Here is a 26,021-nt window from a genome sequence, read left to right as displayed (position 1 = left end):
CCCTTGCTCTGAGTTCAGGGTAGCAAAGCTAAGGCTGGACATGGTACCTAGCCTGAGCAGCATGACTGGCGCCCCCGAGGTCTGGCCATTGCTGCAGCCAAGGCTTCTTCCCACAGCCACCCACACACCGGCTTCCGCTAGGCCCCTTGATGCTGCAAACATGGTTGAGGAGTGGTCACGGGGACCGCACCCTGTGACACACAGAACCCTCGCAGCCATGTCCCCTCCAGGGATCCAGGCCGTGTGGCTCTAGGGTCCCACCCAGCAAAGCCAGGAGCCACAGGTCTCCAGCAGGCAGGGAACCCAACTACGGTGGTCAAGCGCGGGGCTGGGGAGGAGAGCAGGTCCTCCCTCCCTAACTTGAGGCCTGGGATGGCCACGGCCTCAGGTCTCAGCCAGGATACCACCTGGACCCCAGACAACCCTCACACCTTCATCCTCTCAAGCTTTATTTTACAAAACGTGTAGATTTAAGTTTTATTGGTAGCATTTTAAAATAAGTTAACTTCCTGTACTCTGCAACCAGAGTGGAGCAGGAGGAGGGTGGGTGGGCAGGGGGGGTCAGCAGGGGAGGCTAACCCGTGGCCACCTCTTCCTCATCACTGCCATCCGGGACCGCATCTGTCCCAAAGTAGCGGTCGCCAAAGTTCCCTGGAGAAAGAAGCAGCTCAGTGGGGCGCAGCCTCCTGGGCGGCCGCCCCAACCCTGCCACTGACCAGGCCTTCGTGCCTCACCCACCGATGCCCGGGATGATGCGGAAAAGGTCATTGACGCGCTTGTCCACGGCCGTGGTGATGATCCTCACACGTGGGAATGCGTAGGCCACAGAGTGAACACCCATCTCCGCCATGAGCAGCGACAGCAAGAAAATCTTGTCCTCAGGCACGTCGTGGTCCTGCAAGAAAGGGTGAGGGCCAGGCTGGCCCCACTCCACAGCAGCCCGTGGGCAGCCCACCGAGGACCCACTTACCAGGAGCACACGCACGGCCATCATGGCTGCAGCACCCGTGGACACCGTGCAGTCCATCAGGATCACGTGGTCGTCGCTGATGTCTTTGGGTAGCCGGAGATAGTGGAGCTGTGGGAGGCTCGGGTCAGCAAAGTCTGCCCATGGGGCTCTGCCCGGGCTGCCGTCCCTGGGCCCCGGCCCCTCCAGCACCTCAGGCTCCCCCGTGAGCTGGTTGGTCTGGATGAGGATGGTGCCGATGCGCACGTCTTTGCACACGGCACGCAGCGCTGGCTCCATGGTCTCCCCAGCACGCAGGATGGACACTCCGGTGATCTGGGAGACAGGAGGCTGAGCCAGTGGACGGCCGCCACAGCAGCCGCCCAGAAGCCCGTGCTGCTTCCCAGCCTACCTGCTTCCCTGCGTAGCACTTGCCTGCGTAGTCCTGCCCCTGTGGGGTCTGCACCACACACTCCTGCGCAGAGGGCAGGGCTCCCGTGAGGACCCCGCAGGTGCCCCCCACCCTACACGCACACCCCGGCTGCCGCGCACCTGAAAGGGCAGGAAGGAGAGCGCGTGCTCGATGAGGAGCCGCATCAGCCTCTTGGAGTAGAAGATGAACTCGTCACGGCTGGTCTCCTTGTCCCTGTGTGTAGGTGGGCTTAGTGGGGGTCGGCCCCACCCTGGGGGGGGTTAGCGGGGGTCGGGCTGGGTGGGCCCTCACCTGATGATGGTGTGCATGCCACGCACCTGTGGCGTGCTCTTGAGGACACTCAGCGTTTGAGGAAGGGGGTGGCACTGGTGCGCAGATGCCAGCGCGGCCCTGGGGACACAAGCCAACGGGGCTTGCGAATGGTGTCTCTCCCCAGAGCCCGCCCTCCCCACAGGACAGCTGTGTGACACTACAGGGCAGCCTGGGGACAGCAGCAGAGGGGCTCACGGCCTGGCTGGGCTGACCTGGGCTACAGGGCTGTGCAGGAGAGATACTATCACCTCCAATGGCTGGAAGGCAGCAGCTGGCTGGGAGGAGCTGGGGCTGGGCCAGGACCCTCACAGCTCCAGGAAGCAGCTGGACAGGGCGGGCCCATCGTGCCATGGGTCTCAGCTCGTCCCCAGCCTCGCCTTAGAGTGCCAACTGGATTGTGGGCTCAAGCCCCATGTGGGCCGCCCCCAAGTGATATGTGGCTCCTATCAAGAGCAGACAAGGCACTGCCTGCCTGCCCACCTAAGGCTCAGCATGGAGGAGCGAGGGGAAGAGGAGGAGCAATGGGGGACAGGGAGGAGGGAGAGATGCAGGGAGGCATTGGGCAGGAGTGAGCTGGGAGGGAGAAGACAGGTGGGGATGAGGGCGGGCAGAGGAGGGAGGGGAGGGGTGGGCAGTGAGGAGGGAGGGATGGGGCCGCAGGGCTGGGGGACAGAGGGGCGGGCGCGGCACACAGCGGCACACCCGGAGCACTCTGCTCACATATCCCAACGGAGCTTCCTCTGCGCGCCAGGTGAAGAGCGGATCGGGGTGGGAGGAAGGCAGGAAACGGTTTACAGAGAGGAAGAGAACAAAGAGAAGACGGCTTAGTGGGGGGCGTGGGTGCCTGTGCAGAGGGAGTGTGGCTACCAGCTGGCCACGAGGGCAGGCAGGAGGCCGCAGTCCTGGCACCTGGGGAGTGCCACCATGCCCAGCCTGCAGCCCTCCCTGCCCTCCAGCTGCTTCCGGGGCAGGAGGAGGACAGCAGTGGCTGGCCAGGGAATGGTGGAGCAGGCCTCTTCTGGAACCCTTCTCAGGACCAAGGCTCCAAGGCCCCGGGGAGCTGAGAAAGGCTGGGGCCTGGTCTTGGTGAGGCCAAGCAGAGGCTCATGCAAGGACAGGAAGCAGGCCAAGAGGTATTTCCAACACACAGGAGCTCCCAGAGCAGCTCAGCCCAGGATTCCCCAGCCCCCAAGAGTGTGGAGGAGAGTATCCCTCCCACCAGCCAGCCTGACTCTGGTGGGTGACAATGGGGTGCAGCCCTGGAGGATCATCAGGGCCAGGAGGGCGGGGTCAGCCCTCCCCCACCTCCAGGGAGAGGCCAAAGGCCTACACCTCCTGGAGGCCTGGCAGGCTGGCTCAGGACGACAGCTGTGCATTCTGGGGCTGGATTCCCACCAAAGGCCCACAGGGTGGAGGAGCCACCACCAAGCCCCGGCTAACACAAGTGCTGTGTGACCTGGGGCAAGTACTTAACCTCTCTGTGTCCTATCTGCCAACACAGGGAAGCAGGAGCATGGGGCTGGGCCACTCCCGCTCTTCACTGGGTGAGGCTGCCACTGGCCTGCCCGTGTAGCCCAGACCCGGAGCTCTGTGGGCCATTGGAAATACCTCATGGGCACAGACAGCTGGGGGAGTCTTACCTGACGCTGAGTTCACGCTGTGGCAGCAACACAGGGAGACACAAGGGAACGGTGACGTGTCAGTGACCAGGTGACCAGGCCAGGCGCCAGGCCCCCCCCCACCCAGTAGTGGACACACTGCAGCCCTAGAGGGGCCACCCAGAGGCTGCCAGCTGTGGGCAGAGGTGAGCTTTCAATGCCTCCAACCTGCACCCACTGGCCAGGACCTGTGTTCTGGGCTGGGCAGTCAGAGCCAGGCCTCCAGCTGTCTGTTGGAGACCACGCCAGACCCAGCCACAGGCACCTGATGCAGGACTGCTGGCAGGCCAGCATCGCCTGCAGGGCGACCCACTGAGAGGAGCCAGAGGCCAGACTCAGGACTCGCGCTGGGACCCTGAGGACCTGGCCAGTGAGACAGTGGTGGGCCTTGTCATCCCAGGGGCTAGGGGGACAGGAATGCGCCCTTCCATGCAAGGCCAAGCTCCCCTGGGGCCGAGTGAGCAGGCTGGGGCAGGCTCAGGCCACTCGAGTACACGGGCAGCAGGTGGCCGGGGCCTGGGCGCTGCTGGCCAGCTCACCTCCTCCAGCTGGCTGTGCACGTGTTGCACGATCAGATCGATGGCCACTGCGTTTCCGCTCCCTGGGGGGACAGGAGGCAGTGGCTCAGGCCAGGGCCGGCTGGCCGCCCAGCCCGCAGCAGCAGCCTGGCAGCTCACCTCTGGGCACCACGATGTCCGCCAGGCGCATGGTGGGCTGGATGTACTGGTCAAAGGCAGGCTTGACGAACTTGTGGTACTGCTTGATCACACCCTCGATGTCCCGGCCACGCTCGCTGATGTCCCGGCGCAGCCGCCGCACCAAGCGAATGTCAGAGTCTGTGTCCACGAAGATCCTCATGTCCAGGAGCTGGATGGGGCAGCGAGCCAGAGGGCTGAGGCCTGTCCCAGCAGAGCTGCCAGGCCACAGGCCTGCTCCAGTTGGGGGCCTCTGGGCTGGTGGGCCGGCCGGGCCTGGCCAGAAGCCCACAGGGCATCTTGGGCCTGGCCAAAAGCATGGCTGGCTGCACTCAGATGTGTGTACAAGTGGGTGTGGGTGCCGAGTTCCAGGGGCCTGTTGGCCGGGGCACGGGGTAGGGGCTGGGCTGGGCACAACTACACACAGGTGACTGAATTCACGGAAGCTCCCACGAGCAGGGGCAGACCTGGGCTTGGCGAGCCCTGGCCCCTGGCAGTGTCCCCGAGGAGCGGTGCAGGGCCAGGGGCTGCTCTGGGCCAGACAGAGGGATCCTCTGGGCCTGAGCCAGGATAAACAGCCCTGCCCAGAGGTCCATGCAACCTCAGTAGAGCGCCTCAGGCTCACCAGCCTCGGACCCTCACCTGAGCCCCAGCAAGGAACAAGAAAGACAGGCAGATACAGGCGCAGGCCCGGCTGGTGGGAGACGGAGCTGCAGGGCAGACCCCGCGGAACCAGCCGTGGCGGGGCCTCTGGGGGCAGGGCTGCTCAGCGTGACGTGCCCGGGCACAGCGGTGGGCCTCACCTCCAGAAGGGTCTTGTCAGCAAAGGCCATGATGCCCTCGAAGATGATGACGTTCGCACCGTAGAGTGTTTTCTGCAAAGGAACCAGGAGTCGGACACCCAGCCACTGCTTCTGCGGCCCTGCTGGCCCCGCGCCCGCCTACCCAGTCCTTCTTCCGGCTGTGGGTGGTGAAGTCATAGATGGGCACTTGGACGCTCCTGCCCTGCTTCAGCTTCTTGAGGGTGGAGATGATGAGGTCGAAGTCAAAGGCGTCCGGGTGGTCGAAGTTGAAGTTGTTGTTGGCGGCCTGCTCCTGCTGCTGCTGGGTCAACACCTGTGGGTGGGGGAGGCTCCGAGTGGCACCCATGCCCGGGACCACAGGCCTGCGAGTGTGGGACATGTGTCAAGGGGAGAAGGGGCGTGCTGCCAGCTGACAGGACTCACCTTGTAGAAGGAGTCCATGGACAGCAGGACCACCCAGGGCACATCCAGCGCCTCGATGATCATTCTGGCCACGGTGGTTTTCCCAGAGGCACTGCCACCGCCCAGGCCTGAGGAGGGAACAGACACCAGAACCAGGAGTGGCCGGGCTGCTCGAGCCCACGGTCAGGGCGCTCCGACAGTTCTCACCGATGGCGAAGGCCTCCTTAGACTGCGTGCCATGCTCGTTGTACCAGGGCGGCCGCCCCGCTGTATAGATGGTACGCTTGCTTGTGCGCAGCAGAGGTGGCTCCGATTTGCACTGGCTGGTGGTGCGCTTCCGAGGGGAGCGCCCAGTCCCCACGGGTGGGAGGAGTCTGTCCAGGGATCCCGCATTGCTGCTGCTGCAGAGAGAGCTGTGCTCAGCCTCGGCCCAGGGCCACGGATCCCCCTACACCTGGGGCGCACCTGGGGCGCACCAGGGGACTCAAGGCCGGTGGGCTCAACTGCAGTGCACAGGACTTCTGCCTGCAGCTGGTCCATAGGCTCATGGCCTGGAACTATGTATCCACATAGCAAGAACAGAAAGTCAGCAAGTGATAGGGAGACACACCGTCTCAGGACCATGTCCCTCCCTCCGTGTGGACTGGGTGGAGAGGACCCATCCCCAGGGGATGCAGGTGGGCACTCAAGGACAGGCAACATCCTGCCAAGGGCCATGCCCCTCTCCCCAACCCAGGGCACTCTGGGCAGCCCAATCACCACCACTGTGCAGGGTGGAGCCCCAGGAGATGTAAGGACGGCAGAGTAAAGGACGGCCAGCAAGAGAGGAAAGCCCAGACCGAGAGCCATTTGCTCTCACTGTGAGCCCCCTGGGTCCCCAACGTCCAGCAGTGCCACCCACCTGGACTGACCCTGTGAGCCACCTCTGAAGAAACGGGTCACAAAGAGGGGGAGCTCAACTCAAGGGGGCCACAGACCTGAGCCAGCCATCGATACCGCATCACTCATGCTGGGAGGCTCTCAGCTCCCTGCCGCCAACCAGGAGCATCCCAAATGGGCTGCCTTTCCTGGCCATGGCCTCGGCCCTGAGGGTGACGGCGCTGCGGAGGCTCCACACAGCTGCACGGCCCACTGACGCCATGCAGCCTGTGCCAAGAGGCAGAGCCTGGGGTGCAGATGCCCGTGGGACGACACGCAGGCTGTGAAGGCACTTCTGCCTGCTACCCTAGGGGAGGAGCTGGTCGGAGCGGCCAGCTCTACCCTCAAGCTGGTTCCTGATCGTGCAGGGCCACATCCCTGCTGGGCAGGACTATGGAAGAGTGGTGAGCATGCCAGGCCAGCTCCTGTGGGATGGCTCTGCAGCAGCACTCATGCCCTGTGTCTGGAGTCCCACAAGCAACGCGCTGCCTGCCTAGGCACTAGGCAGCCAGGAGCACAGTGGGTGGGAAGAAGAACCTGGGCTAGAGGCGCCCACTCTCCCCAGTGTGCCCACGTGTGACCTGCGAGCATGGCATGTGCCCATAAACACTAGCAAGGCTGTGCCAGTATAACCAGGCCCACTTTGGGCATCAAAATTTCAACAGCGAGCCAGGCACGGTGGCACATGCTTATAATCCCAGTACCTGGAGTCCGGAAGAGGAGGATCACGGATTTACAGCCAGCCTCAGATACTTAGTGGGGCCCTCTACAACTTATTGAGACCCTGTTTCAAAAGAATAAAAGAGCTGGGTGTGGAGGTGCACGCTTGTAATCCCAGCATTTGGGAGGCTGAAACCAGAGGATCACACTTTGCGGACAGCCTCTGCTACTCAGTGAGACCCTGTTTCAAAATAAAGAATAAAAATAGGGCAGGGGGTGTGGCTCAGAGGGCAAATGCCCCTGGGTTCCATCCCCAGACTAGCAAAAAAAAAAAAAAAAAAAAAAAAGGTCTGGAGTGTAGCTCAGAGGTAGAATTACCTGGGTTCAATCCCCAGTACCACACACATTAAGGGCTGGGATGAGGGAACACTTGCTTTACATCCTTGAGGCCCTGCAATGGACCATGAGTACTGGAAACAAACAAACAAAAAGAAGCCAGGCGTGGTGGCGCACGCTTGTAATCCCAGCGCTTGGGAGGCTGAGACAGGAGGATTGCACAGGTTCGAAGTCACCCTCAGCTACTGAGTGAGGCTCTCAGCAACTTAGTGAGACCCTGTTTCCAAATAAAATATAAAATAGGTCTGGGAGTATAGCCTGGAGGTAGAAAAGACCCTGGCTTCCACCCCCAGTACCACAAAAAGAAAAGAAAAGAAAAGAAAAGAAAAGAAAAGAAAAACTAAACCAGGTCTGCCAGGGAAGCTGCTGGCCTCTGTCCGGCCCCAGCTGCCACCCAAGGCCACAGTGTGGTACTTCCCAGGGCTGGTGCTCCTCAGGGACACTGGCCTTCCTAGCTGTGTGGTCTTTCCAGAACACCCAACAATGACCAAGGCCAGGAGGGCGGCACGTGTGCACATTCAGGGGATGGCGGGAGCAGTGAGGCCTCATCTGGGACGGCTCATATTGGCAGCTCTCAAAGGCACAGAACAGCGTGGGCTCAGTCGAAACGGCAAGAAACCACCCCTCTGCATCTGACAAGGAAAATGCTGCTTGTCCTTGGGGACAAAGAGGCCAGTCCTGTTTGTACACCACCCATCCTTCAGAGCGCGGGGGAGCAGCCCAGGGAGTAATTAGCTCTCGGCCCTTGGGATGTCTGAAGCAGAGCACTGATCCTGGTAGTTTAGTTCACTGCACATAAACAGCACAGCCAGGGAACAAGATGACCAGCAGATGGTTCTGGGGACAGCGGCCTCCACTGTGCACTGAGAGGAGAGCAGGCGCCCATCAGACAGCGTGCGGGGTGCAGGACCTAGGCTAGGAGGTGATGTGCCCAAGGGGTACCACCTGCACCCCCGAGGCCTGGCTGAGTGGCTCTCAGCCAGAAAGGGAGACAGGACTCGCAGACATGAGCCCGGATACCTGGACCAGGGCAACTGGCTGATCACCGGGGATGCTAATCCACCAGCAGTAAACAAGTGGCTCTTCCAGGCTCACCCACAGCTGGCCTTCCCAGCAGGCCATGGTGATGGCCCGCAAGGGGATGAATGGACAGCCCCCTCGGCCCGAGGCTGGGCGCAGTGACCAACAGAAGCAACATGATCCAGCAGAAAGGGCAGCTCAGCACCTGGAGGCCAGCACCCCCACCTCTTGTGCCTTCCCCACCATCCACAGGGAATGGTCCTCTGCCTGCAAGCTCCGCAAAAACTCCAACAGAAAGTCTGATTTGCAAGGGGCAGGGCCTCCTCAAGGAAGCGCCCAGAGCTGCCGGTGGCTGTGCCCTAGTTTCCAGCGGTAAGCTCACTCACACGCAGAGCCAGGAGTGACGGACAGATACTGGACGCAAGTGGCCAGGGCCAATCCCAGATCTCCCTGGGAGCCTTTGGGTTCCCTCCATGGGTGACTTCCTCACCCTACTGAAGCGACCACCACCACCCTGGATCCCTTCCGAGGCTGATATGCTTGCTGGGCTTGCTGAAGAACCTTCTGCTGGGAAGAGCGCCCCACTGCAAGTAGGCCAGGGAGGACTTTGCCAGCACGCACCTCGCTTTGCTCACGATAGGCCCAAAGAGCATCGTGAAGCTGGGTCTGCACCAAGCCTGGCTCTGCTTCCTTCCCCAAAGCCGACTCTGAGAGACAGGGACAGAGCATCACCCTACTTCTCCCATGGCCTGCCCCTCGAAGGGGGAAAGTTGCACAAGACACCTCAACTTTCCGTCCACAGCTGGACAAAGTGTGTCTCGCCACAATGACAAAAAAACAATCTCGCCTCAAAAGATCACAAGCCACAAAGGCACAAACGCGCTCATGACCTGCAGCCCCAAGCAAACCGCCCCGCAGCTTGAACTCTGCTGAGCTCCTGAGCGCCCGCCAGCCTGTTTGTTTCCTGGTATCCGTAGAGACACAGCACACAGATCTCAGTGCCGCTGGCCCCTCTGTGAAAGTGGGCACTCCTCACCAGCAGGACCCTGCTCCACTCACCTGCCTTCGGCTCCAAGGGCCCAGCACCCTGAGATCCTAATGCCAGGGTAAGCTGGGGGGCTGCTCATGGCTGAGGACGGTCCCAGAGCTGGGTGCTCCCAGGTATGTGTGTGGCTTGGGCTCTGGGCAGCTCAGGGGCATCACCACCCCTTAGACCCGCGGCTGTGCCCCAGGACAGCTCAGGAGCTCTGGCCCCCTGCACTGGCCCTCCATGGGTGAAACCGCTGCTAAGCACAGCGGGTGGCAGAGGGCTAGGCAGGACCCCTGACTGTTGGGGGCTGCCTGCTCTATGCAGGGTGGGGGTGCAGCAGCTGGCTGGGAGGCCCCAGGAGCCCCGGCACTGAGGGAACACACTTGCTGCCTGCCCCTGAGGCCAAGGCCACAATCATAAGAGGATCACCCAGCTGGGCTCCTGTGCCAGATATTAATAGCACTGATTTTGCCTAGTGTGGCCTGCGGTCCCCAGCTCAGCCGTGGACGACTGCCCTCCCGTGTGCCTACGGCATGCTCACCAGCCAGAAGCTTACTGAAGACCACCGTGATCCAACATCCAACACCCCTCCCAGAATTCCCTGAGGTCAATCCCTCTGCCCCTGCAGCAGGACTGAGAAATCTGAGGCCCCTCCTTGACCAGGTGACCTGAATGTCAGTGCTGAGCTGGGCGCCCCACCCTGGGCCCCAAGGTGCCTCCTACAGGCATAAACAAACCTGAAACTCTACCCTCCAGCAGCATCCAAGAATAACCGCCCCGCCCCCACCTCAGATGGGTCCGGCACTTCCCCGCACCACCCAGTGCTTGGCAGTCAGCAAGGGATACTGCCGCCTCCCACCCACAGCAACAGGAGGGAGGACGGCTGGGCCCTGCCTTTCTGCAAGGGAGGACGGCTGCAGTCCCTCTGCTGACTTAAGGATCTGCGCAGAGAGGTCTGGCTGGCCAGGCCTCCTCCCTTTGGGCAGGTCCCTCTGTCAGCTGTCCCCAGCACTGAGACTGGGGCCTGCAGGAGCTCAGGGAAAAGGGAAGATTCCGTGCAGGCTCCGTACAGCTGAAAAGAGCCGCTCCTGGGAGCTACTTGGGAGGCAACTTCTCCTGGCAACCCTGGGCACACCTGGCCTCCCCTCTGGAGGCACCTGGAGCAGGACCAGCCCTCCAGGTGTGTCCTCAAGGGCTTCTCCTGCCTGACGCCAGGGTGCGTCCGTTTTGGGGAAGTAGGTGGAGCCCGGCTCCCCTGCTCAGGGAAGGCTGTTTCACTAGCTCTGCAGTCTGATCAACAGAGGGGCTGTTCAGCCTGGCATACTCCTCGGGTACCCCAGCTGACCAAGACTGGTGGGTTGGGCAAAGCAACAGGTTGTGGGAAGCCAGCACTACTGACCGGGGAGAGGAAGGCCTGCGCCCAGGTAGGTGTACAAAGGATAAAACAACTGCCAGCCTCGGCCAGGCTCTCGGCTCTAAACCCAGCCCAGGTGACTGAGCAAGGCTGGACCAGGCCAGAGAACACCTCCTCACACCATCTGCAGGGTCACTGGTGCTGCTGTCACACAGCTATCCCTGGAGCCGGGCAGCCCACATTCCAACTCATCTCAGGTTGTCTGGGCTGAGGCAGAGGGTGCTGGAGGCTGGCTGCCTCAGGGTACCCCTCACTGCCTGCTGGCCAGGCCACTCTGGGTCACAGCACCATCAGACATTGCTCAGACCCCTCTACCACCCACCACGGAACTGGCTGGTCTCAGTGACCTCTTGCCCTGCAGTGGCAGGAGCGCTATAGGTTCCTGAAGACTGGGGCAAGTCAGGAAGAAGCAGGCATGTGCAGACTCAAGAGCAAGGCTGCCCCACTGAGCACTTGTGCCAGAGAACCAGGGTCCACGTGCGTGATGCGGCGTAGCACCAGGCTGGAATCATAGCTAATTGGGAGGCTGCGGCAGGACTGCCAGTTTGAGACCAGCTTCCCTGACACAGTGATAACCAGCCTCAAAATAAAAAAAAGGACTGGGGATGTGGTTCAGTGGTAGAGCACCCCTGGGTTCAATCCTCAGTACCAAGAAGAAAAAAAAAAAATCTAGGACAGGGAGTAGGCCTGGGAAAAGGCTCACCACTGGACAAAAAAAGGTGCCTACTTTCCTTGTTAGAATGGAGCTTGAGGTGCCTGGCGTGGTGAGACAGAAGGATCGCGGTTTGAGGCCCGCCTCAGCTACTTAGTGAGGCCCTCTGCAACTCAGTGAAACCCTATTTCAAAATGAAGAATAAAATATAGGGCTGGGGACGTAGCTCAGGAGTAGAATGCCCCTGGTTCCATCCCCAGTACTGGAAAAAAAAAAAAAAAAGAATGGCGCTTGAGGGGTTTGGGATAAAAGGAGGGGGAGGTAGGCAGAGGAGCTATCCCCCAGAGTTGAAAATGGGTCCTAGCCATAGGGCCAGTTTTCCCAAGGCCCCTCCCACTGCCCCGAGGGGACACAGTCTGGGGGGGGGGGGCACGTCCGCGGATGGATCTCCATCTTGCATACAGCCACGAAGGACTGAACCAGCTCAAGCAGCAGGCCCTGAGGACAGAGAGACGGGGGGCCGGTGCAGGACCATGGGGACAAGCTCGAGAGGCAGCAGGAAAAGCCCTGCTGGACACCAAGTTTGTCTGCGGTGCCCACTGAGCAGCCCCGATGGCACCGTCAAGGCCCTGCCCTGGGCGGGCAGCGTCTAGAGCCCTGGGCTATCTGGCCGCAGTCTCTGCTCCTGGTCACAGCACGACCCCTTTGGGCCGGCGGGCACGGCATCCGAGTCCTGCGGGGCCCAAGCCACGCACTCGGCTCCGGCCTCGCGGGCCCCGGGCCGGGCTGACCCGGAAGCCGCCGCGGCGAGGTGGCCACCGCCCCCTAGCGACCGCGGCCGGGAGGGGGCCGGAAGCGGAGGGTGGCCGCGGCCCCTGCCCCCGGCGCCTCGCGGGCCACACGCGGCCGAGGTCACTGCCGGCCTCGGGCACGGAGTCCGCCGGCGCCAGACGCCCCCGGCCGCCCTCGCCGGGGCCGCGCCGCGCCTCCGCCCGCCCCGGCCGGTCCACCGGGCGCCGCCACCCTCCCGGGAGGAGGTGCGGACGGGGCGGCCAGGAGGCCCGGGCCCGGCCCATGGCCGCCCGCGCCTACCGGTCCTCGTCCGCGGCTTCGCTCTGCTCGGCAGCCGGGCCCGGCGCGGCGGGGGCGGCGTCCGCAGAGGCCGGCGGCGCAGCCATGGTCGGAGCGGGCCGCGCCCAGCCAGGCCCGCGGACTACGAGTCCCACAAGGCCGCGCGGCCCGCGCCCGCCCGCGCCTAGCACGACTCAGCAGCACAAAAGCCCTGGAAAAAAAAATCGATAAACGTTTATTTGATACAGTCATTTTTAATACATACAGTTGATGGCGCGCCCCGCGCCCCGCGGCGGCAGGGGCAGGGCGGGGACGAGGATGGGAACTGATGATCACAAGACGGGCAGGGCCCGAGCTCACGGTCAGAACATCTTGCAAATAAACACTTTGTAAATAGAATATATATGTATATATATGGTTACAAGTGATAGCTGGAACCTGTCTTTCGAAATGCACTTGTGTGCTGAGAACCTCATTAAAAATCAGACCAAGAAACCCGAAGTTGAGGATGCATGGCCGCTAAGCTGAAGGGGTAACCCCTGGCCCTCCCGAATCCAGGCCCCCAGAGCAAGCTGTCTGGTGTGCACAGGGGCAACCCACCCCCCAGCTCTCCGCCACCACCCAGGAGGCACCCTCAACTGCCTGCACGGGAACAAATAAAGTGCACCCCGCTTCTCGTCAAGCGGCAGCCCCGGGGCACTTTGCTGTTCCCAGGGCAGGGCCAGCACTGAGCCGGAGGTAGATCTGCAGGGCCCTACTGTCACATCTGCCAAGGACTCCATATCCATCCCACCCTGGAGACCTGCCACGCGGGTCCTTCCACTGAGGGTGTCTGGCAATCCTGGTGGCCTGGCCCTGTGCCGGCCACAGTGGGAGATGTGCAGACCCTGAGCAGCCCTGCCCAGGGTCTGCTCCTTGGGAGGAGGGCTCTGCAGACTAGCTCGGCATGGCAGGGATGGGTCCCAACCACCAGCCATTGCTGGCAGCAGCCCCATGCCCACTTCAGAGGAAAAGAAGGGAGTTAAAGTGCTAAATGTCGTTATCCAGGACCCCACTTCCCATATCAAGAACCACTGTGGGCTTTAGGGTATCCTGGAAACACCCCCAGCAAAAACCAGGACCTCCTCCTCCCCTCAAGTGCCAAGTGCCTGAGAGGCAGGGGCAGGTGGCCATACCCTGCAGAGGTGCTAGGGTCCAACTTCCTCCACCATTAGTAACAAGGGCAAGGGCACCTGCCCCACCTCACTGCACACCACTGTAGCATTTGGATACACTGGAAGCCCTCCTGCCCCAAGGCCCCAGTCTGCCCTCTGCCTTTTGGCTCCAGACCATGCTCATCTCTGTCTATGCCACCATTCTCTGACCAGGCCAAGGTGTGTGGGTGGAAGAGCCTACTCTGCACCCCTCCCCAGCACAGCAGACCAGAGCTGCCCAGGCAACCTCCTCACCCCAACACCTCTGGGGCTGATCTCCCTGCTGCAGGTCAGGACAGCCCAACAGGAGCCCCTCCTCCCTGGGGGCAGAGGGGTGCCAGGCAATTCTGCTGAGCAGCAGAGGAACCCCAGCCCTGCCTTCGGCACCAGGAAACCCTTAGCACCAAAATGTCAGATTGTTGTGAGTTTTTGTATAAAAAACAGAATTTAAAAAAAGGTTGTTACTTGTCACAGCAACAAGACTGTCATCCACTACACCCAGGAGACACGCACACAGGCAAATATCAAAATTCACATCGTCCAGGGTCTGGGAGGCTGAGACCTCAGCCCACTCCCACCCCCACTGGAAAACGGCCTCCCTCCAATGCTTCTATGAGCATCTCCCTCTTGGCACCACAGTGGTTAGTGGCCTGGGAGGAGGCCAGAGACGGTGTGGCCACCTCTCCCAAGTACCCTGGCCCCTAGCTCTACCTGCAGACCCTGCCACCCTGGGTCCCACCCAGAAGTGGACGCTTCCCAGGAGCTGACACGTTGCCAAGGCCCCTCCCCTCGCTGGCCTCAGGTCCTGTCAAATGCCACCAGGCACACAGGGGCAGGTAAGGGGGGACTTCTTCCGAAGCTCAGCCTTTAGGCCGGCCCCACCTGGCCAAGGCTGACTGCACAGGGGCCACTCCCAGAGCTGAGCCCTTTCTTACCAGCCCCACACAGCCCATCCCCAGGAAGAACCCCCAGGCCACCAACCCTGGCCTGCAGCGTCAATGGCTGGAGGGGAGCACACCGGCCCCTTACCCCGGCTAGTGCCTGGGCCAAGAACCCCACAGGGCCAGTGGGGTAGGGCCTAAAGCGCAGCACGGATGATGCGGGGGTGGGGGCAGGTCCGGAGGTAGAAAACAGAAGCAGAGGAACCAGAGTAGGTGGAGGATGGGCAGTGGCTGTCGTGCCAGCATGGCAGTGGTCGGACGGGGTCTGTCCTGGGAGGTAGCTGGGGTACTGGAGTTCCAGTGTCAGGTGGAGGCAAGGCCCAGATGGTGATGGCCAGGCAGCTCAGCCCAGAGCCATGGGTCCACCAGGGACGCCTGGGCCTTGGGGAGCCAGGCTGGGGGGCCCAGCTGGGCCTGAGGAAGATGGTGCCGGGGCCGTCTGAGCGCTCTGCACTGCAGCCTCAGGGTGCCGTGGCCACAGACCCTGCAGGGTTACGAGTGTCCTAGCAGGAGGGCTGCCCCCACCCCTGCTACTGCACCTCTGCTGCTGTTCCTGGCCCCTGGGGAGCCCAGCCCAGGTGTGCCCTTGACAGGGGAGGGGCCACCTTCAGGGAGGGGGGAGTGCCAAGCCACCCCCACTGGACTGATGGATGGGGTGGGAATGCAAGACAAGAGGTCCGGAGCTGGTTCCCCACCCAGAAAGTGGGGCTTGGTGGCCAGCATGGGGCTCACTTCTAGGGTGCCTTGCCAGCTCCCGCCTTCCGCCCAGTGGAGCCCCGAGCCCCTTTGTCCCTGCCTCCGGGGGGCCAGTCATCCCTGCGGAGGGGCAAGTTGGGCGTGGGCTCCTCGGAAGGCCGGTCCTTGGGCTTGCGGCCCCGCTTCTTCCCACCCGCCAGAGCATTCTCTCTCCTGGGCATCAAGGAGTCCTGGCTCCTGTGTTTGGGAGGAGGGTCTGCTGAGGTCCGGAACCAGTTCTGGGGAGAGAAGGGCTTCTGTGAGGGCCTAGGACACTGCGCGCACTGCAGATCCAGCTGCTCTCGGGCCAGGCACTGCATAACTGAGAGCAAGGTTCCCACCCACAGGGTAGCTCCAGCTCAGGACACCAGGTGGGGGCCCAGCCCCTCGGCAGTTCTAGGGAAGTCAGAGACCACTTGGAGGAGACACTGCCGTATTTCCAAACACGGGCCAGCCCTCCCCATGAGCCTCTGGGGGGGGGGGGCAGCTGCGGGTCCCCAGCTGCTCCTACCTCGGCATGGGTCTTGAGGATGTGATACTTGACACCGCTCTCAGAGCTGAACTCTTTGGGACACAGCAGGCAGTGGTACTTCCCCACCAGGTGGTCCCCCTGCAATGTAGGGCAGTCTAGCCCCATCCTCTCCTCGGGGCCCAAAGCACCCAGCTCCGGCCAAGCCCTCGCCCTGCCACTGCGGGCCAACGCCAAGGGCCAGGGCCACTCTGCAGCAGAATCACTGCCTCGCCCCACTGTGGGGGTGGTGAGGGTGGGGGAGGCAGGCTCCTCAGGCAAGGGTCATACACTGTCGCTGAGGGCCCCGAGCGTGCTCTCTGCCCAGGTCAAGGTGACCTACTCATACCCATCGATGGGACTCGGGACACACTGACTTGTGGCCAGGAATAGGGAACGGGGTAAGGTCCTGGTCCAACTGCCTGGCGTCAGCCAGTCTCTGGATTCACACTTCAGGAGCAAGAAAGGGTCTCACACTAATGTGGGGGAACCCTTGGCAGGAGAAAGCTGAGAGTATCGGGTACCCCGCTGGGCCCTGGGGGAGGCCCCAATACTGACCTTGCTGCAGCTGGCCAGGTGGGCTTTAAGGCCGGAAACACTGGAGTAGATGGCTTCACAGCACTGCAAGAAGGAGACAGCCATGTGGCCCTTGGGGGCATTCCACACAAGGATGGACCCTGCCTCAGCCCCAGGGAGCTCTGGGGCTGCTTTGGGGTAGGGGGAGAGACTGGCTCCTGGGCATGCAGGGCCCAAGGTTGAGGCTCTTCTCCCAGCAGGGTCTCCATGTGAGGACCTTGCAGGAGTCCAGGGTCAGAGGTGGGCAGGTCACTACCCTACCCACAGGGCCACACCTGGGCTCCTGCCTGGAGCCCCACCTCCCCAACCCCACCAGCCGGTGCTCACATCATTGGGGCAGTTTACGTGGCCTTTTTCTTTGACTTCGTTCTTCCATGCCTCCAGCAGCTGGGGGTTGAGCGTGGGGAGGCCTGGCCGAGTGTAGTTGAGCTGTAAGGCCAGACACAGCACCAGGTGAGCCCCAGGTCCAGAGACACCGGGTTGAGCCACGTGCCTCAGCACAGACTCACCGGCCCCTCCACAGACAGGGCTGGGGTGGTGTCGGCAGATGGGGGGCTGTCACAAGGCTCTGGGCACATCCTGCCCGGGGATGAGGGGTAAAGGTCAGGGAGAGGGCACTGCCCAGCCCCTGCACTCACCCGAGCGGTCTCAGGCACGAGGTCATCCTTCATGCGCCGCTTGGTCCAGTCCCGGGCCAGCTCATCCTCTGCGATCTCCTGTAGGTGGAACACAGCGACCTGGGCCGACGTGCGGCGGATACGACCGCTTGGGGTCCGCTCCACGCCCAGCAGGTCCTCCGCCTCCGGGGCCTTGTCCATGGGTTCCTCAGGAGGCTGGGGACACACAGCAGCCAGTGTGAGCCACAGAAGCAGAACAGCCAGAGACTGAGTCAAGTCAGTGCAAGACGCAGGCTGCATGTGGCCCCTGAAGGCACTGGGACCCGGGATTCACGCATGCTGTGCCTGAGGATGGCACAACACAGGCAACCTCAGGGTAGGTGGGCACCAGGGCCCAGATGCCCACCCTCCTGCCCAGGGGGACACACAGGGAAGCACCGGGGACCATGGCGACTCACCGGGGCCGTGTGCTCTGAGCGCACGTGGTAGTCGTGGCCAGCCTTGGAGCGGTAGGTCTTGCCACAGTGGGCACATGGGAAGGAGGGGCTGTCCACCTCACAGGGGGGCTTCCCGCAGCGCCGCTGGTGGTACTGGTAGCCCATGAGACTGGAAAAGGCGGCCCCGCAGCCCTGGCACAGGGGCATAGGCCAGAGGTCAGGCAAGCAGCCGGCGAGGCACCAAGCCCTGTGCCCACACGGTGTGCCCTGCACTGACCTCCTGGGGGCAGCGCAGCCGCCCCATCTGCTTCAGCACCTTGCGCAGCCGTTCACGCTCCTCCTGCTCACCTCCCTCAGAGGCCTCAGCATCAGCAGGCTGGGGACAGAGCGAGCCTCAGACCCGATACCAGCTCAGGAGCTGGTCACGGTGATCCAGGGCCAGCTAGGGGGTCAGCAGGGGTACAGGGTGTGAGGTTGGAGGTCAGGGCCGGGTAGGGAGCTGGGGACCAGGCGGCATACCTTGGCACTGTGCTCGGCCATGGTGTGGTAGTTAAGGCCAGCTTTGGACTTGAACTGTTTCCGGCAGTGCTGGCACTTCAGTGCGTCCTGCAGCTGTGGACACGAGACGAGGCCTAGCGTGAGAAGCGAGCGGGGCCGGGGCGCCTCCCCCGGGCCCGGGGCAACCTTACCTTCTGGCACACCTCCATGTGCTTCTTGAGCCCCACGAGGGTCTTCCGGGTGACCACGTTGCAGGTGGGGCAGACTGCCTCCCCCCGCTCGTGGATGGCTCGCTGCCACTGTTCCTCTTGGCCACCTGTGGGGCAGGCTGGGCCTCAGGGGCTTGTGGGGCTCCTGAACGTGTGGGCTCCCAAGCTGCACACTGAGCTCCCCGCCGGTGCTATGGGACCCCCCCCCACAGTCAGGACCCCCCTGGGCCCACCAGACAGCCCCACCTGGGGCCGGGGGGGCCACGGGCGCTGGGGCCTCCTTGCTGGCGGTGATGGAGGTGGCCGGCACCTTCTTCCGCACATCCTCAGGACCCAGCCCCTCCTGCTTCTTGGAGCGGTGACTGCGGGCCTTGTCTTCAGCTTTGGCCAGGCCTGTGTGCACGAGCAGGTGGGGTGGGAGCGGTGGGCTAAGTGCGGACACACACGGGGTCACTCGCGGCCCAGAGGTGCCCAGCTGACTGGGGTCCCACCTTTGAGCCCAAAGGTCCCTGAGATGGACGGCTGCTCTCCTGTAAACTTCTTGGGCGTCTTCTGTTTCCTTCCTGACTCCGGGGAGAGAAAATGGGGTGGGGGGGCAAGATTCTGGTCAAGTAGCCATCTAGAGGCCAGAGCATCCCACCCAGCACTCCCTCAGGGCTCCCATCTTACTGTGCTTCGAGCGCTCCGGGTCCTCCTCGGGAGGGCACGCAGGTCCTGCAGGCCGTGGGGCCTCCTTGCTCGCTGAGGGCCTGCTGCCCGGCAGCAGGGGGCTGTTGCTTGGGTCCACCCCTAGCTGGAGGGCTGTGCTCTGGCCTGTGGTGGATGGGCTGTACTCCCCATTCTCTGGCCTGGCCTGCTTAGGTGGGATGGGGCAGGCGTCCAGACTGTCTGCAGCCCTGCAGAGTGACTGTGGTGAGGCCGGGTGGACAGAGCCCCGGCCCCCTGGATGCAAAGAATGCCCAGCAGCTCCCGTACCTTTTCTTACCGCTGCTCCTCCCTGCAGCACGAGGTGCCTTGTTCTCAGACTTGGTCAGCAGCACCATTTTGCAGGGTGGTGAGTGTCTGCTGATGGCAATGGGCCTGCTGACCGGCACAGGCTTGCTGACCACAATGGGCCTGCTGACCGGCACAGGTTTTGTGACTGTTACAAGCTTGGTGACTGGCACAGGTTTGGTGACTGGGATGGGCTTGGTGACCGGCATGGCCTTGGTGACCGGTACGGGCCTGCTGACTGTGACTGGCTTGCTGACCGGCAAGGCCTTGGTGACCGGCACGGGCCTGCTGACTGTGACCGGCTTGCTGATGCCGATGGGCTTGCTGACTCCCACGGGCTTGCCAATAGTGACGGGCTTGCTCACTCCAATGGGCTTGCTGACCCCAACGGGCCGGCTGATGGTGATCGGCCGGCTGACTGGGCCAGGCTTGGGGGCAGGCAGGGGACGGTCCATGTGATTCCAAATCCGATGTTTCTCCAGCTGGGTCTTGGAGGTGAATGCGGCCTCACAGAAGGGACAAGGGAAGGCCAGCCTATCTGAGATGGCGCCCTGGGCAGGGAGGGCAGGTGTGGGAGGGGGCCCCAGGGGCCTCTGCCCAGACACGCCCCCGGGCCACCTCTTTCCCAACCCGCAGCCCCTTACCCCTTGGCATCGTTGGTAATGGTACTTGAGCCCGTAGATGCTGGGGAACTCCAGCCAGCACCCAGAGTTTGGACACTTCACTCTCGAGTGAGCCTTGAACTCATCCTTCCACTGGTTCATCAGGGACAGCTGGGTACAGAGAGAAGGCAGGCTGCTGACCCTCAGCCACTCAGGCTCTGCCAACCCAAGCCCCAGACTCAGAAGCCACCTGAGTCCCTCTACTTGGGACCAAGCAAGGTGTTCTACTGGGCCTCACAGCGTGTCAGGCTCAAGGCCCCAGGCCACATCCTGAACCGGGATGTGCAGAGGGCAGGGTGGCAGCCTCCCAGATGCCCCCAACGTGAGCCCACCCTGCCCTCAGGGAGCTCACAGGAATGTCTCGGAGGGCCTGGTTCTCGGCTTTTGGACGCCCCTTTTTCTTCCCTTCTGTTCGGTCGCTGGCTGGACTTCCTGGGTCAAAGCAGAGTGGGGCCTGACCGGACACTGTCTGTCCACCGTGGACCACCGGCATCCCTGCAGCACAGGACGCAGCAAGGTTTGGGGGCTGCATAGTGCTGGTGGTCACCAAGAGGCTGCAGTGACCTTGGTTCACCGAGATACCAGGCACTGGGGTAGGCCCTGGGAGCCAAGGACATGAACCCAGGGCCTGGCTATGTCCAAGATAATCCCCACCCCAGAAAGGCAGATGGGCCCCTGAACCACTAGCTGCCCATGACCCTCTGGAATGGATTTAGGGCCTGGTTCCTCACCCAGCTTTGGTGAGTCCTGCAGCATGGGAAGCCGAACCTCCTTCCGGCTGCCACCCTTCCCAGGTCCAGTTTTGCTAGACCCCTGGAGCCGGCGGCCTCCTCCAACACAGAAGGGGTCGGTCATTTCTGCAGGGCAAGGACATGCACCTGTGAGTCCTGACAGTCCCAACTCAGTATTTTTGTGGGGCTACCTGGTGCCTGTTCCCCCAGAGGGCCTCGTTAGCCAGGGAGCAACCTGCCCTCCTATGGCTGTCCTGCGGAAAGCAAGTGATGGGGCTGCAGAGCCAAGGTCTCCAGGACAACCCAAGGCGCTGCCAGTCTGGTGAGCCTCTCCAGCTTTGACAGGTCCCCTCCCCACACCAGATTCACAGCCCCAAAGTGTGCTGAGGATCAGGCACCAGGCAGAACATGTCCCTAGGAGAGGCGGCTCATGCAGGAGGAGGCAGACCACATTCCTCCTGAGGGCCAATTACAGCATCAGTAACAGCTGTGGCTCACAGGCGGCCAGGCCCTGCACCTTGGAGATACCTTCCCCACAGGGCCCTTGCCCCTGCCCACCCAGACCCTCAGGAAGTGCCAAGCTACCCAGTAGGCACCCCTGGGTCACAAGACAGTCAAGGTGCTGCTGAGGGCCCCGGCCCACTCCCTAAAAACATGTACCCCCTCTGTGGAGGACAGACTGAGGACCTGCTGGAGTCCTGTCCCCTGTCTGCCGATCACCCTGCCTGACCCTCTTCTGAGCTTTGCACCCGCTGGGGAGGCCCCAATACGGACACACACAGGCCTCATGCTCAGCCCTGGACCGTGGACCATGGAGGGTCTGTCTCCCCTACAATAGCACCTGGTCACTGCCTGGGGGTCACGTTAGCTAAACAAGTCACAGCCAGCAGTAGTGCTGTCTCCAGAGCCTGCCTGCTGCCCAGGACTGGGCTACTAGGGACCTCTCTGCTGGAGACACCTGACCCTGAGAGCCCCGGGGAGGAGGGCCCAAGTCTTCCCAGACACCTATGTCCCTGAAGGGGGTGGCCCCAGGGGCAAGGTGTGAGCGGGGCAGTTCTGATCAACGAGGATCAGAGGGCATGGGAAGGGGCAGCCCTGTCCAGGATGGCTGGGCTTGGAGACCAGGACACTACTGTCCCTGCCAAGGGTGATGCCGGTGCCCTGGGCCCTGTAGGAGGGAGGGTCCGAGGTCAACCAAACAAAGTTCTCAGTAAGTCCTCACTTGCAATTTCAAAAGACTGAGTGACAGGAGTCACCCCCTGGCCGCGGATCGGAGGCCCAGACGCAGGGACGGCCAGACCCCCTGTCAATCTCTCTAAAGCCTGGGCAAAGATTCCGGAGTTGGGGGCTTGGCGGGGCCTGGGGGCAGCGACGTCCTTCCAGCCTGGGCCCAGGCTGGCCCACGGCGCGGCACGGGAAGGCGCTGCCCGCGCGGGGCCGCCGCTCTCCAGCCGACCCCGGGAGGACCCTGCCCACCGGGCAGGTGAGCGCGGCCAGGACGCGGGCGGCCGGCCACCCACCTGTCACGGCCGGGCCTGGCGGGCCTCGGCGGCCGGAAGGGCGGCGGGCGGGGGGCCGCGCAGAGCCAAAATGGCGACTTTTTCTGGGCGGCGGGGGCCGGGGCGCGGGCCGGGCGCGGGGCGTCGGACTTACCTGCGGCGCCCAGCGGGCAGGGCCGGGCCGGGCCGGGCAGGGCGGGCGCGGGTCCGGGCGGCGGGCTGCGCCGCCTGCGCACATGCGCGCTCCCGCCCCTCCCACCTTTGACAGCTCTGCTGCGGGGGGAGGGGGCGAACTCTCGCGGTATTCCTGCCGCGCTGGGCGACGCGGAGGGGGCCCACGGGGCCGCTGCCCCGCGCCCCGCCGTGCCCCGCGGCCCCCATCCGCCCGGCCTCCGGGGCCAAGCGGCCTGCCCTGCTGGCCGGAGGGCGCGAGGCGTTTTGTGGACAGTGGGGTAAACTGAGGCACACTAGGGGTACCTGACACTGCCCCGTGCCTGGCGCGCACGTTTTGAGGTGACCAGAAGCTCCGCGCTGGCCGGGATGGCTACAGCGGACCAGCACAAGGAGGCCTCGGTGCTCAGGGACCTTGTCCTCCTACCCCCGTGGTCGACAGGACCAGATTGGGTCTCTCTCCAGCGGGCCCCGGGGCCACCTTTGTCACACTATTAGGGCCAGGAAGCTTTATTGGGGTCACTGACCACTGGAACAGTCTCTCCCAATGTGGTGGGTAGTGGGCCTAGAACAGTAGCCAGGGTCCTGCTCTTCCACTACAAGCCCTGGCTGCTGGTGTCCAGGGGCCAGCACCCAAGCCTCTGCTCCGGGCCCAAGCCCTGCTGGCTGGTGTCAAGCCCAGGGGCCGGTGCTCTGGCGCCCTTACCTGGAGGGCCTGCTGGCTGGTGCCAGGTCCAGGGGCCAGCACTCCTCTGCTCCCAGCCCAGTCCTGGCTGGCTGGCATCAAGTGCAGAACCTGGCCGTCCTGTAGGACTTAGTACTGAATGAGTGAAGCTGAGGGAGGAGTGTGTCTCCCCGTGGGGCTGTCGGGGGGCAGACACTGGCACTGGTGATGGATGCCTGGAGAGCATCTGAGCCCCAATGGAGGAGGCAAGGGAGGGAGGCTCAGAGGTCCCCTCCGACCTGCTTACAGCTCCCGTCTCCCAGGGAGACGTGCTGGTCTTGGGAGGGAGGAGAGGAGACTCTGGGTCTTCATTTTGTGTCAGCGATGCTATTGAAATATACTTTGACCCTTAAAGTGTTTTAATGCCTCTTTTCTATATTCTACAAGCACTGGGGACTCCATTTGTGGCAACAGTTACAAAGTGCATCTCTTTCCCTGGGGCCCTTCCTGCCTGGTGCCCTTGGAGCAGATTCTGGAACAAAGCAGGAAGAAGTCAGCAGACTTGGGGCTGGCCTCTTCTCAGGGCACAGGAGCTCCTGGAGCAGCCGCTGGGTGCTGGGCCAGTCAGTTGGTCCTTCGCCTGGAAAGCTGAGCCAGAGAGGCAAGGGACTGCCCAGCCCAGGTGCCCTCAGGAGGAAAGGGGCGGAATTGCTCAGGGCAGGGCAAATGCACTTCCCTCCGGGACCATCCCGTCGCCCTCCTGGGGGTGCACAGGACGCTGGCAGGGGCCTGGTCTGTGCCCTGAAGTCCATCCAGGGCTGTCAGCTTCTCGTGTCCACAGATGAGATGTGTCGGTGTCTGTAGGTAGGTGTGTGGTAACAAGACGGGTGCATCCAGCAGCATCCATGTTTGGAACCAGAGTCATGGCGTAGTTGTGTGTCCTGTACCAGGTGAGAGCAGTGTGCCTTTAGTTAGGGTGAGTGAAAGGTGTCTGTCTGGATCTTAGCATACATGTGTCCAGGTTGTGGCGCATCTAAGTGTCAGGAAGTGAGGAACCAATTTTTTTTCTTTCAGTACTGGGGATTAAACCTAAACATGCCTTTTTTTTTTTTTTTTTTTTTTTTGGTGGGTCTGGGGATGGGACCCAGGGGCATTCGACCTCTGAGCTACAACCCCTGCCCTATTTTTTATTCTTTATTTTGAAACTGGGTCTCAATGAGTTGCAGAGAGTCTCACTAAGTAGCTGAGGCTGTCTGCAAACTGCGATCCTCTGATCTCAGCCTCCCAAATGCTGGGATTACAAGTGTGTACCATCACACCCGGCTGTTTTTAATTCTTTATTTGAAAATGGTCTCACTAGTTGTGGAGGGCCTTGCTAAGTAGCTGAGGAGGGCTGCGAACCTGTGATCCTCCTGTCTCCCAAGTACTGAGATTACCTTCAGCCTTCCAAGTACTGGGATTACAAGCACGCACCACCATGCCTGGCCTAAACATGATTTCATGCTCTACCTCTGAGATGTATCCGCTTCTGCCGCCACTGCTGCTCCTCCTCCTCCCTCCCCTCTTCCTCCTCTCCTTCTTCTTTTGTGGTACTGGGAATTGAACCCAGGGGTGTTCAACCTCTGAGCTACACCCTCAGTCTTATTTTACTTTTTATTTTGAAACAAGGTCTCGCTAAGTTGCTGAGACTGGCCATGAACCTGAGGTCCTTCGTCCCAGCCTCCCAAGTACTGAGATTACAGGCACATGCTAACATGCCTTCTAGTTCTTCCTTTTTTTATGTGTGTGATTCTGGGGGATGAGCACAGAGGTGTTATACCTCTGAGCTACACCCACAGCCCTATTTTATTTGTTTGCAGTTTTGGGGATTGAACCCTGGGGCATTTTATACCCACCATTCTATACTTCTGAGTTACATCCCTTGCTCCATTTTATTTTTTGTTTTGAAACAGTCTCACTAAGTTGCAGAGGGCCTCACTAAGTAGTTGAGCCTGCCCGCAAGCTTGTGATCCTCCTGTCTCAGCCTCCCAAGTACTGGGATTACAAGCGTGTGCCACCACACCTGGCTCTTATTTATTTATTTATTTATTTATTTATTTTTATTATTTGCAGTACTGGGGATGGAACCCAGGGGCTTTCTACCTCTGAGCTGCACTTTCCAGACCTGACCTATTTTATATTTTATTTGGAAACAGGGCCTCACTAAGATGCTGAGGCTGGCTTCGAACCTGTGCATTCCTCCTGTCTCAGCCTCCCAAGCACTGGGATTACAGGGATGTTCCACCCTGCCTAGCTTCTTTTTCAATTTTTTTTTCTTTGTGTGTGTGTGTACTGGGGTTCCTGGAAGCTCTTCTACCTCTGGGCTACACTCCCAGACCTATTTTATACTTTTTATATGGAAACAGGGTCTCTTAAGCCAGCGAGGCTGGCTCTGAACCAGCTCGATCCTCCTGTCTCTGCCTCCCAAGCCTGGGGATTACAACCGTGCGCCACCACGCCCGGCTCTTCTTTTTCAATTTTATTTTGAGGCAGGGTCTTGCTAATTTGTTCAGGCTGGCCTCAAACTTGTGATCCTGCCTCAGCCTCCTGAAGTATCTGGAATTACAGGTGGGTACCACTGCCCCCTCTGGGACCAGCTGTCTCTGTGTGTATCATGGTGTTGTTTAATGTACTTGGGTTTGTGTGTCATAGTTGTATTATGTCCTGTGTCTTTCTGTATGTTAGGGAGTCATTGTGCATTAGTATATGTGTTTGGGTAATTTACTACATGGGGGTATTATGTATCTTTGTGATTTTCATCATGTGTGTGTTGGGGCATGCTGCATGTCTGGATGGGTCATTGTTTCTCTGTGTTGGTGTCTGTACGGTTTACACCTGTGTTCCTAGTGTGTATCTGATTGCTGTGTTGTGTGCACACATCAGGGTGTGTGCCGTGATGTGTGTGTGTATCTGGTTGCTGTGTTGTGTGTGCATGGTGTGTGCCGTGATGTGTGTGTGTATCTGGTTGCTGTGTTGTGTGTGCATGGTGTGTGCCGTGATGTGTGTGCTGCTTGTCAGCACACTGCTCTCTGTGAAAGGCTCAGTAGTGAGCCCGAACAGATAACCAGTCAAACCCCTGAACCTGTGAATGGGAACTTATTTGGAAAAGGGGTCTTTGCTGATGTGATTAAGGGTTTA

General features: G+C 61.4%; 2 protein-coding genes across 10 annotated transcripts; both read right to left on the bottom strand.

Annotated features, from left to right (window-relative positions):
* Positions 1-574: 574 nt before the first annotated feature.
* On the bottom strand, positions 575-12,517 carry UCKL1 (uridine-cytidine kinase 1 like 1; the record flags this gene model as incomplete). Of its 5 annotated transcripts, none has more annotated exons than XM_080716133.1 (15): positions 575-651; positions 739-895; positions 971-1,078; positions 1,160-1,282; positions 1,359-1,421; positions 1,499-1,592; positions 1,671-1,769; positions 2,412-2,431; positions 3,889-3,950; positions 4,027-4,216; positions 4,848-4,919; positions 4,990-5,160; positions 5,271-5,377; positions 5,457-5,647; positions 12,432-12,517. In XM_080716133.1, 15 exons carry the CDS (start codon positions 12,515-12,517, stop codon positions 575-577), a joined length of 1,620 nt encoding a protein of 539 aa, XP_080572259.1. The 5 variants fall into 5 exon arrangements, with proteins under 5 accessions (XP_080572259.1, XP_080572261.1, XP_080572262.1 ...); XM_080716135.1 differs by lacking the exons at positions 2,412-2,431; positions 12,432-12,517 and adding exons at positions 3,332-3,348; positions 9,303-9,370; XM_080716136.1 differs by lacking the exons at positions 2,412-2,431; positions 12,432-12,517 and adding exons at positions 3,332-3,348; positions 9,303-9,370 and having other exon boundaries at positions 5,457-5,644.
* A 2,761-nt stretch (positions 12,518-15,278) lies between these two features.
* ZNF512B (zinc finger protein 512B) lies at positions 15,279-20,634 on the bottom strand (the record flags this gene model as incomplete). Of its 5 annotated transcripts, XM_080716021.1 has the most annotated exons (16): positions 15,279-15,518; positions 15,791-15,889; positions 16,346-16,408; positions 16,691-16,792; positions 17,002-17,196; positions 17,439-17,609; positions 17,695-17,793; positions 17,937-18,029; positions 18,107-18,231; positions 18,371-18,517; positions 18,616-18,687; positions 18,794-19,020; positions 19,100-19,668; positions 19,762-19,890; positions 20,132-20,274; positions 20,511-20,634. In XM_080716021.1, 16 exons carry the CDS (start codon positions 20,632-20,634, stop codon positions 15,279-15,281), a joined length of 2,598 nt encoding a protein of 865 aa, XP_080572147.1. The 5 variants fall into 5 exon arrangements, with proteins under 5 accessions (XP_080572147.1, XP_080572144.1, XP_080572145.1 ...); XM_080716018.1 differs by having other exon boundaries at positions 18,107-18,243; positions 18,335-18,517; positions 19,100-19,890; XM_080716019.1 differs by having other exon boundaries at positions 19,100-19,890.
* Positions 20,635-26,021: the final 5,387 nt, after the last annotated feature.

This window comes from Muscardinus avellanarius, assembly GCF_963383645.1.
Source record: "Muscardinus avellanarius genome assembly, chromosome: 19".
Lineage (NCBI taxonomy): Eukaryota > Metazoa > Chordata > Mammalia > Rodentia > Gliridae > Muscardinus > Muscardinus avellanarius.
This window is presented reverse-complemented; position numbering and strand designations above follow the sequence as displayed.